At 32.5% G+C, this 12,885-nt stretch overlaps 1 protein-coding gene across 1 annotated transcript; it reads right to left on the bottom strand.

The window, feature by feature from the left end:
- Window positions 1-11,561: 11,561 nt before the first annotated feature.
- Window positions 11,562-12,536, bottom strand: LOC139886038 (uncharacterized). The gene is made up of 2 exons (XM_071869779.1): window positions 12,068-12,536; window positions 11,562-11,993 (listed from the first exon to the last, which is right to left on the bottom strand). Exons 1-2 carry the CDS (start codon window positions 12,534-12,536, stop codon window positions 11,590-11,592), a joined length of 873 nt encoding a protein of 290 aa, XP_071725880.1. The 3' UTR covers window positions 11,562-11,589.
- Between the last annotated feature and the right edge of the window lie 349 nt (window positions 12,537-12,885).

The raw sequence follows: 12,885 nt of genomic DNA, 5'->3' as shown, positions 1-12,885 counted from the left end.
ACAAACCGATGGGCAGAGCGAAAGGACGATACAGACTCTTGAATACATGCTACGAGCATGTGTTATTGATTTTGGAAACAGTTGGGATCGACATCTACCATTAGCAGAATTTTCCTACAACAACAGTTACCACTCGAGTATCGAAATGGCACCGTTCGAAGCACTGTATGGTAGAAAGTGCAGATCTCTGATTTGTTGGAATGAATTGGGCAATAGATAGATTACGGGTCCGGAGATAATTCAAGAAACTACCGAGAAAATCATCCAAATTCAACAACGGTTGAAAACCGCTCAAAGTCGACAAAAGAGTTACGCGAACCTTAAAAGGAAAGATATAGAATTTGAAATTGGAGAAATGGTCATGCTTAAGGTTTCTCCTTGGAAAGGCATTGTTCGATTTGGCAAACGGGGGAAACTAAATCCAAGATACATTAGACCATTCAAGATTTTAGATCGTGTCGGACCAGTAGCCTACCGACTTGAATTACCTCAACAACTCGCCAATGTACATAATACCTTTCACGTCTCGAATCTAAAGAAGTGCTTAGCTAAAGAGGATCTCACTATTCCTTTAGATGAAATTAAAATCAACGAAAAACTACAATTCGTTGAAGAACCCGTCGAGATAATGGATCATGAGGTTAAAAGGCTCAAGCAAAATAAGATACCAATCATCAAGGTTCGATGAAATGCTCGTAGGGGACCTGAGTTCACATGGGAGCATGAAGATCAAATGAAGCTGAAATACCCGTACCTATTTCCATAAGATTCGTCAACACCTTCAACAGCTTAAAATTTCGGGACGAAATTTATTTAACGGGTAGGTACTGTAGTGACCCGAACTTTTCCATGTTTATATATATACAATGAATTTGGTATATTTACATGATTAAATGTTTTCAACATGTTAAGCAATCAAACTTGTTAAGACTTGATTAATTGAAATGAGTTTCCTATAGACAATTGACCACCCAAATTGACCGGCGATTCATGAATGTTACAAATTCGTAAAAATGACATGATGTTATATATATAGACATGTATATGGTTAACATGAGATTATGATAATTAAGTATCTCACTAAGTATATTAACAATGAGTGTTATACATAAAAATGAGTTTATTGAATTAAGAAACTCGAAACGATATATATAACGATTATCGTTATAACAACGTCTTACTAAATACATATGAATCATATTAAGATATTGATACATTATGTTTAAACATGTTAAATGATAAGTAAACATATCATTAAGTGTATTAACAATGAACTACATATGTAAAAACAAGACTACTAACTTAAGGATTTCGAAACGAGACATATATGTAACCATTATCATTGTAACGACATTTAAATGTATATATATATCATATTAAGATATATTAATACATCATAATATCATGATAATGTAATAATTTAACATCTCATTAGATATAATAAATAATGGGTTAACAACATTTAACAAGATCGTTAACTTAAAGGTTTTAAAACAACACTTACATGTAACGACTAACAATGACTTAACGACTCAGTTAAAATGTATATACATGTAGTGTTTTAATATATATTCATACACTTTTGAAAGACTTCAAGACACTTATAAAAGTACTTCTACTTAACAAAAATGCTTACAATTACATCCTCATTCATTTTCATCAACAATTCTACTCGTATGCACTCGTATTTGTACTCGTACAATACCTAGCTTCTAAATGTATTTACTATTGGTATATACACTCTAATGATCAGCTCTTAGCAGCCCTTATGAGTCACCTAACACATGTGGGAACCATCATTTAACATCTAGCAAGAAATATCTAACAAAACAACAAACTAATGGAGCCTATATTGACTCCATATTTCACGTGAACTAGGCACACCACAAACACATTTAGATTTCAATTTTCATGCATTAAACTACTCTCTCTCAAGTGTTCTTCCATTGTTCTAAGTATTCTTCACCATCTTCATCAAAATCTATCTCAATATAGTTCATAAATCCATACATAACCCAAGTTACAAAACAACTACTCAAGAACACACCAACAACACTTCCAAGTTTGCTAGCTTACTTCCAATCTTGCAAATCCATTTTGAGTGATCATCCAAACTCAAGAAATCTTTCTTATTTACAGTAAGATATCTTTCTAATACAAGGTAATACTCATATTCAAACTTTGATTCAATTTCTATAACTATAAAAATCTTATTTCGAGTGGAAATCTTACTTGAACTTGTTTTTGTGTCATGATTCTACTTCAAGAACTTTCAAGCCATCCAAGGATCCTTTAAAGCTAGATCTATTTTTCTCATTTCCAGTAGATTTATACACAAAACTTGAGGTAGTAATGATGTTCATAACATCATTCGAATCATATATATAAAACTATCTTATTCGAAGGTTTAAACTTGTAATCACTAGAATATAGTTTAGTTAATTCTAAACTTGTTCGCAAACAAAAGTTAATCCTTCTAACTTGACTTTTAAAATCAACTATACACATGTTATATATCTATATGATATGCTAACTTAATAATTTAAAACCTAAAAACACGAAAAACACCGTAAAACCAGACATACGCCGTCGTAGTAACACCGCGGGCTGTTTTGAGTTAGTTAATTAAAAACTATGATAAACTTTGATTTAAAAGTTGTTCTTCTGGGAAAATGATTTTTATTATGAACATGAAACTATATCCAAAAATCATGGTTAAACTCAAAGTGGAATTATGTTTTTCAAAATGGTCATCAAGACGTCGTTCTTTCGACTGAAATGACTACCTCTTACAATATTGACTTGTAACCTATATTTTCGAATATAAACTTATACTTTTTATGTTTAGTTTCATAAATTTCAGTTCATTATGAAACCATATCAACTTGAATCACTCAAAACGGATTTAAAACGAAGAAATTATGGGTAAAACAAGATTGGATAATTTTGCTTGTTGTAGCTACGTGAAATTTGTATCAAATCTATACAAATCATAACTTAACTAACTTATATTGTATTATACATGTATTCTAACATATATTATGTAATCTTGGGATACCATAGACACGAATAGAATGTTTTGACATATCATATCGACCCATCTATATATATATTTCGGAACAACCATAGACACTCTATATGCAGTAATGATTGAGTTAGCTATACATGGTTGAGGTTAATTCCAAAATAATATATATACTTTGAGTTGTGATCGAGTCTAAGACTTGTAGACACTGGATCGTGGATTGATTCGAGATAATATATATTGCTTTATTTCTGTACATCTAACTGTGGACAACTAGTTGTAGGTTACTAACTAGGACTGCTGACTTAACAAACTCAAATCATTAAAACGTAATAAAAAATGTTGTAATTATATTTTGAACATACTTTGATATATATGTACATATTTGTTATAGGTTCTTGAATCGACCAGTGGCCAAGTCTTACTTTCCGACGAAGTAAAAATATGTGAAAGTGAGTTATAGTCCCACTTTTAAAAATCTAATATTTTTGGGATGAGAATACATGCAGTTTTATAAATATTGTTACGAAATAGACACAAGTAATTGAAACTACATTATAAGGGTGAATGATCGAAGCCGAATATGCCTCTTTTTGCTTGGTAGCCTAAGAATTAGTAAACCGATCTACTAATTGACGCGAATCCTAAAGATAGATCTATTGGGCCTAACAAACCCCATCCAAAGTACCGGATGCTTTAGTACTTCGAATTCGTTTTTATCATGTCCGAAGGATGTCCCGGAATGATGGGGATATTCTTATATGCATCTTGTTAATGTCGGTTACCAGGTGTTCAACATATGAATAATTTTTATCTCTATGTATGGGATGTGTATTGAAATATGAAATCTTGTGGTCTATTATTACGATTTGATATATACAGGTTAAACCTATAACTCACCAACATTTTTGTTGACGTTTAAAGCATGTTTATTCTCAGGTGATTATTAAGAACTTCCGCTGTTGCATGCTAAAAATGGACAAGATTTGGTGTCAGCATGCTTGTATAATATTGTTTAAAACTGCATTCGAGATTTACTTTGTTGTAACATATTAATATTGTAAACCAATATGTATTGGTCGTGTGTAAGTGTGATATTTTTAGATTATAATTTCTTGATAATCTAGGTGGTGTCCTTTTAACCTTGTCGATAAAATAAAGGTTATGGTTTGTTTTAAAAACGAATGCAGTCTTTGAAAAACGTCTCATATAGAGGTCAAAACCTCGCAAAGAAATCAATTAATATGAAACATTTATAATCGATATGAACGGGACATTTCAATATTAAGCTCATTTGATTTTCGGCTGGATTAGAAATGAATAATCTCTAAAACATTAAAGATTTCATAATCTTCGCAGAGTATTTCACTAATGTAATCAATAATTCGTTATTCAGTTTTATTGATATTTTCTCAGTGAATCATGTTGGTGCTTATGGAACTCTTGCTAACTTCGCAAGGTACGAATGATGTTTTCTTGAAAGTTTCAAGTATATCGAAAATGAAAGTGTAAAATCAAACATGTATTTGAATAATACACTTGATTTATTATGAAATGGAATCTATTAAGTCAAAGCAGAGATTATAGTTAACGATTGTTAAGTCATTAACGAAGGATGCACATCATAGCATATTAATAACATGAACTAACCAAGTAGTTAAGATTTACACGTAATAGCTTAGTACGAAAAGATTTATTTTGATCTTAAAATTCATATATATATATATATATATATATATATATATATATATATATATATATATATATATATATATATATATATATATATATATATATATATATATAATATACATATAATTTTCTTCAGAGGGAATGAGTTAATACTTCATAACTCGTTGATACGATATACGCGTTGTTCATTAGTGATGATGTTTGCGGTGATTATGGATCGGGCGGAGCTTGTGATGTTGTAGATGCTGACGATACTAGCGGTGCTGGTGATGCTGACGGTACTGTTGATGCTGCTGGTAAGACAGATCTAGCTTGTAAATCGTGCACCATTCCGATCAGGGTTTTATTTCATCATTTCTATTCGCTCACTCATCTGGTTTACAATTAGAATTAGAATAAGTAATCTCTAAAACTTTTAGAAACTACATATTCTCTGCAGAATATTTCTTCGATGAAGTTATGAATCAATACTTCATCGTTTGTTGTTGTTGGTATTCCTTGGTATATATGGTGCATATGATGTTGATGTTCGAGGTACATATTGTGATGTTGAGGTGTGGGATGCGGATGTTGTTGGTGGTGGTGGTAATGATACTGTTGGTGTTGATGATGGTGGTACTGTTGATGCCGGTGATGCTGCTGGTGCTTGTAATCTTTGCACCATATTCTCCAAAGCCACTACCAGAGCGCGAAGCTCGTTGACTTCTTCTACTACACCGGGATGATTGGCGGTTCAGACGAGTGGATGAATAAGATCCAGAATTTGAGATAGTATATAATCATGACGAGATACTCTGGAGATGAGAGAGAAAATGGTATTACGAACAGGTTCGCCGGTAAGTGCTTCAGGTTCTTCGCCAAGAGGGGAATGTGGTGGATGGAAGGGATCACCTTATTCTTGTCTCTAATGACTAAGTAGGCTACGAACTCATCCCCAATTCATCCAGAATATGTGATGGCTGATTGGTTGATCCATTCCGGTTACACTGTCTTCGGAGTTCTAGTGAATATCCATATCAGAATAGCTGTCGGAGTTTAAGGAATTTGAACTAGATACGGTATCCATCTTGTATAATTAGGGAGATGATTTTTGATATTAAATAGATTATAGAATTTAGATTGGTACTCTTCAATACATAATTTACATATGTATATATAATACCAAAATTCCATAAATCACGGAGGAATTTTCGGAAGATGTCAAGCAAAGTTTACAGTAATAGAAATGCTAAGATATGAATTCGTCTGTACACTATGTATGCAATAAATGCAGGAAAACGTGTCTAGACTTAAGAATGATAAGCAACTAATTTCTGTCAAGAAATGATAAGCAAAACTCGGTAAAAATAAATACGGTCATAGTCCAGACTCACTAATGCATCCTAACAATTACCAGTTAAACACACTAATGCAAATTCTGGTTCCCTATGACCTCAAGCTCTGATGCCAACTGTGATGATCCGTCCAAATCCATTTGGACGAATACATCATTCATTGATTTCATAGTGAGGTTTTGACCTCTATATGATACGTTTTGTAAACATTGCATTCTTTTGAAAAGGTACACCATAAATGAATATATAAATCCAAGATTTTTGACGTCTGATGATTTCTACGTATAGACAATCACCGTATATAATAGTTTCTAACAATACATTCGTTGACAATACAGTCAAATAAGATACATGGTGATGATTTTGTGAATGCAAAGTTTTCTCGAATAAAGAATTTATGACTCCATGCACATAGCTTGTATAACGTATAAGCAAACAGCGGAAGACTTTTAGGAACCTAAGAATAAAACATGCTTAAAAGTGTCAACACAAAGGTTGGTAAGTTCATAGTTTTAATGTTGCGCATAATCTGTATATAAAGGTGGATCACAAGATTTCAGTTGTTTCATCCAGAAACGTTTATCAAAATATTCTACAAGATTGAGCACCCTGGTAACTAAGCTTTAACGTCTATATAATAAGTACCCCTGTTTTAACATACCTGCAACCAACATGTACAATACACGCAAACCAACGTGTACTAAACTCAAATAGCATACGTCTGTTTTATAGTTCAGGCTAGGGTTTCTATACCTGGAACAGACGGGGATGTCAAGCCCTATGGATCCATATATAACTACTCGCGCCCACCAGTTCTTATAACCGGCAGTTACTAGTTACATAAGCTAAGGGATTTTCGGTTCAAACTCGGTGTAGAATTTAGTATGTACTTGTGTCCATTGTGTTTAAAATAAAGTGCATGTATTCTCAGCCCAAAAATATAGATTGCAAAAGCAATTAAAAAGGGATCTATAAACTCACCTTAGCAGCACATAAGGTCATTCACCGAGATGTGACTGAAACTCGGAATGCAAAATAACCGTAGATCTCAACCTAGAGAACATATATTGGTCAATACATGTCTAACAAGCTAGGTCGAGTCATAGTGTATCACAATCCTAATGCTCGAGACCGACATGCAAAAGTTAACAAAAGTCATCTAAAAAGTCAACCTGGCCCAATATGATCTTTAAATCTATACATGTTTATTAACATAGTATAAGTTTTGATAATTGAACGAATTTATAGTTTATCAAACTCAAAATATTATTTATTTCAGGAGCTATATTATATTTGAATTATCATGGCAATCGAAAATATTTTATTATTTCACATAGTTTTCCAATACTTGTAAAATCAGATTATAGTGTTTATAAAGCTTTAAAACCTGATAAGACAGTCGATTTTGACAACTGTTTACCAAAACGAGACATGCCTTATATAGAAATTCATTTACTCGATTAGTAATATCTAAAAATCTAATTTATCAATCTCATAGACAAGTTGTTTAAATATTAATTTACAATTTCAAACACAATTTCAATTAACGTCAAACATAATTCAGTTGACCATATCTTTTAATTCGTTCATCGAAATAACGCGATTTCTAAATGAAAAGTTAATAATTTTTCGCCAGCTTTCCAAAAACATACATATCATATACTTTATATCAGTAGCATATATATCAAATTCGTGATTCATCATAAACTATCTAACTACAAAATTAAAGTATACAAGCATACATAAACATATATGCTCGGGCACTAGACATGGATACACTATTAATATAAAAGATAAGATATGAATACTCACGTATCAATATTGTGATTCAATATTGCAGGAAAGTATGTAGACGCAACGGAGATGATAAACGCTAGGTTGACCTTTGACTCATGATCATAACCCCCAAGCAATACTCATAATTTCCTTAGTTTAAAACGGTTTGAAACCCGAATTAAAAACACCCGCGTATATAACTTATTATTGATTATTAATGTTTGTATATTGCAAATAAAAAGAATTACGGAGTAATATGAAAAGATGATACGAAGTAATATATCTGTTAGTCTTCGCCCATATGCACATATATATATATATATATATATATATATATATATATATATATATATATATATATATATATATATATATACATATATATAATATAATAATAAATATAATAATATAATTAAAAAAAACGTGTTAAACAGTGTAGCCGCCTCAAAATATGTCGACAGAAATTACACATTTCGTGTAAAGATTACATCTCCCGTGTAATCTTTTAAAACATTACGCGTTTCGCGATATAGGTACGCGATCCGCATATGGTGTCTTCACGAAAGTTGTAGATTTTTGAGTTACGGCCGTTTGGACACCGGAATCACCCTTTTTCGAGTCAGTATGATTTAGTTATGATTTTTCTCGTGCAAGTGCGCAGGTTTAGTGATTTCCATCATTTTAACTTGAAATCTTGAGATTAAATGTTGTAGTCTTTTAGTGCTCATTAGAAACCTTTATTTTATCTTTATTTTTATTTTCATATTATTGAAAATCCATAAAAATATTTTATAATCAAATTCTATTATATCGAAAAAAATGTTTTCGCATGTTTGAAACTAAATCAAATAATACTATAAGGTTTATTTTTTCAAAACTACTTATATTCAAAATCATTTTATTAAAAAGTTTAAATAATAGAAATTGTTATATCATAAAATATTTTCATTTAATAAAGTAAAATCATATAATATATAAGTAATAATGGTTTCCAGTTTTTACTTACAGTTTATTCGTGAATCATAGGGTTAAGTCCAATGGACAATTAAACGTATGAAATCGTTTTAAACCAACATATCCATTTGCTTATCTTGTCGACATCCGTTTACATTTCATGTTCTTACTATTAAATTTTCTGAAAGTTAAATAATTAACATATCATGAGTCACGAGGAAGTTATTGTAAAGCATGCGTTGAAAATTTAACAGAAATCTCCACTAACTTTTGTCTAGTTCCCGTTAATTGACACATTTGTTCTTACTTGTAAATCACTTTACCATTTTCCGAATATTTGTTAAAAAGAACAGATTTCTTAAATCACAGTGGACCTCACAACAAAGACTCGTACGATGTATCTGATAGTTCAATCGTTTGATATTATCATTTAATTCCGTTGATAAATATATTAAACATATATTGAAACAATTATGTTCATGTAAAGTATTATACCTCTAATACTTTGTTAACGTTTTCAATTAATGTAACTATATATTATATATACATATCTACATATACGTAAATGTTCGTGAATCGTCGAGCACAGTAAAAAGGGTAATTGGTTACATGAATATAGTTCCAAAGTTTTTGAGACTCAACATTACAGACTTTGCTTATTATATCGAAATCATACAAAGATTATGTTTAAATTTGATCGAAAATTTCCGGGTCGTCACATATTATATGCTACTTCCAGTTGAATACAGTATAGATTGATAAAACATAAGCAATTGCATTGGTTTTTTTAATTATTTGATATTCGATATTTAACCAACAAATTTATTAATTGTGAATGTTATACCGTACTAAGTATTTATTTTATATTTAATTTTGTTACTGTATTATTATTATTATTATTATTATTATTATTATTATTATTATTTATTATTTATTATTTATTATAATAATAATAATAAACTTAAAAGTTTTAAAACTTACAAAAAATTAGTGGGAAGCCTAAAGACAATCTAGGCCCCCACACCTCTAGCAATAGCAAAACATATCCTAGTAAAAATATGAGCAGCAGCACCGGCACCAATATCTTGAGCCATCGAACTCTTCTGAACCCGCTTTAGCAAAGAAACAGCCTCCATTTCTAATTCCCCAAGGGAAGAAAATGAGAAAGGAATGAAACCATAACCAATCGCCTGACAGCTAGATCCGTACTTGACCCGCTTTCGACGAGCCGCATCAACCACAGCACGTCCAGGGACAAAGTCAGAAAGCCCAGACTGTGTCAAAGGAGAAGACCCTGTCAAGTCAACACAAACATCGCGACCACAATCCCATGAATAAAGTAACACATCTGCAGGTCTGAGAGCTATGTCGTTCTCTCCAGACAACCCAATGTCAACCTCCTTCCTCGCTGAAATCCCAGATCGATAACAAACATCAACAAGTGAATCCTGAACAACATTATGCCGATGCTTAATACCCACCACACCAGCACAAGACACTGGGTGATCCCCAAAAATATCCCCAGTAAAAACCCTTGAACAGGCAGAGCATGCCGTCAAGATAGAGAACAATGGAACACCCAACCGGTAGCACAACACACATCGGTAAGTCTTTGCGTTCATCGTCTGACCCAACATTATTATTATTATTATTATTATTATTATTATTATTATTATTATTATTATTATTATTAAATATTAATATATTAATATTATTTTTATTTCTTTCATTTATTTTAGAATTGAAAACCAATAGTTTAGCGGTAGGCAAAACTTCATTTCAATCATCATCTCTTAATGTTTCATTTTGAATATACAGGATCCTAATCTAAAATGATAAATCACAACACACAAAATTCACAACTTCAATAATAGATAGGGAGTATCACATACAAGCTAGTCTCTTCTGTATATCACCTTTTATAAAATAAATAACAAATACTCCGTTTATAACCAAGTCATTGTTGCTAAGGTAATTGATGACCTTTATTAAATAATCATAGGTTAGTTTGATGCGGTAGTTGGCAAAGGCTAGTGATTTAGTCATGTGGGCACAAGACAAGCAATCATATCACATGCTAACGCTATTAAAGCCCATCACACATCATTCATCCTAAACACGTATCCATGTCTCACTTCACAGTAAAATATATAAATAAATAAATAATACGATTCACCCATGTCTTCAAAACGAATCCCACTTCTATAATTTAAGCACTTCACATTTAATATCGCCACAAATTTTATAAACAATCGAATAATGATAAACAGTAATGATCACTGAAATCAAAAACTCTTTGCCATTCTCTAAGGATTTGAGCTTGTTGGGGAGATGGTAAAATGTGATTAAAGTCCCTCAAAACCACCACAACCCCAACATCATCGCACTCAAGTTGGAATTCCCTTGAATTTTGGCTTGATCAAATATATAATTAACAAAACAAATTCAGTGCTTTTTCATTTTTTATATATAATAAATAAAATATATACTACATATAATAATACGGAGTATATATATAGACTAACATTGCTGGCTCCACTTTGTTTCACCAGTCATTTGCATCGTTCGTATGTTCCTAAATCTAATTGCTAACACGTCAAACTTCAAACTCTAATACAAGTGTACGTTTATTTTTTAATAATTTATTAGTTAATTAATATTATGTGCTAAGTAAATTTTTTGATCTTTACACACCCTTTTACCCTATTATTAGGGAGGAGTTCAATTTGTGTGTGAGTAAGGATCAAAAAAACAGTGTGGGAGAATCATACTCCAAATTTTTTCCAATTTAAAAAGGGAAAAAATAATCTAACAAATATTGTTAAATTTCCAATCTAATCTCACTTCATTGGGCCCCAACACGTGCTGGCTGGGCTTCCTAAACGAAACAATGTGACTACTCACCATAAACGCCGTGACTCGCTCCGACACTCGTATATCTTCCATTTTTAATTCTTGCAAACGGAGAACATACTCCGGCACGTGCACCAGGTCCCACACCACCCCTACCCCGCCTTCTTTTAAAACCCTAACTACCTCTCCAACCACCCTCATCCTCTCCGCCGATGCCGCCGCAGTTTTCGGCCCAAATTCCTTCCCTACCTTATGCACAAACCCGGCCGATAACACCACGTCAAAGTAGTTGTCCGGAAACGGTAACCTTCGCGCGTCGCCTTCACGGCACGTGACGTACTCCTGCACTCCTTCCATACCTACAATCATGAATATATTTTTCGTTAAAAATTGTCTTAATTAATCAAAATACTTTAACTATTTTCCTACGCACCTGCAGTTCTTAGCGTTGATACGGTTGTGTTTTTACGATCTAACCCTACGACCCGACCCGAACTGCCTTCTTTTTTAAGCTGCATGGCGACGGTGTTAAGTAGGATGCCACGGCCACAACCGACGTCAAGTGCGGTTTTCACAGTTGACCAGTCATGTACAGCGTTGACCATACGTTGAGCCATATCCCAACGAAGTGCGACGGAGGAGTAGAACATGTTGCCGGCGGCGTAAAAGAGGCAGACGGCGGAGAGAGCAGTGACAGAGCCGGTGAATCCGGCGGTGAATCTGGCGACACTGCCAGAAAATAACGACGGGACGGAATCGCAGATCTGATTGAAGTATAAAAGGAATGCAAGTGATGAAGCTGAAAACACAATTGCGTGGATTAACAGAAAAATCGGTGTGTGCCAATCCTCCATTCCGTATATTGCGTAGATCTGTGTCCAATCTCTTCCTGTTTTCCCCATTTTTTTTTTTAACTGAAATTTTGATGATCGGAATCTACAATTTCAAAAATTCAAATAAATAAAGTTTTAAATAACAGAATGTGAATATTAAAGTGCACACATTCTTTTGAGTATCACGAGAATATGTTAAATTGCCGCGAAATTTGACAAAATCGGAATTAATTCGAAATATACAAATATTATATAAATATCACGAAAATAAAAAATAAAATTAGAAAAAGTAAGGAGTATATCTTACGATTGAAGGAAATGAAATCAGATCCAAAGAGGATGATTATTCAGAAGCTAAGTTAAACTGGAGAGAACTGAGAATTTATGTTATTATCCAAATGAAAATATTAACAGCGTG

This window comes from Rutidosis leptorrhynchoides, chromosome 1 (genome assembly GCF_046630445.1).
Source record: "Rutidosis leptorrhynchoides isolate AG116_Rl617_1_P2 chromosome 1, CSIRO_AGI_Rlap_v1, whole genome shotgun sequence".
In the NCBI taxonomy this organism is placed as follows: domain Eukaryota; kingdom Viridiplantae; phylum Streptophyta; class Magnoliopsida; order Asterales; family Asteraceae; genus Rutidosis; species Rutidosis leptorrhynchoides.
This window is presented reverse-complemented; position numbering and strand designations above follow the sequence as displayed.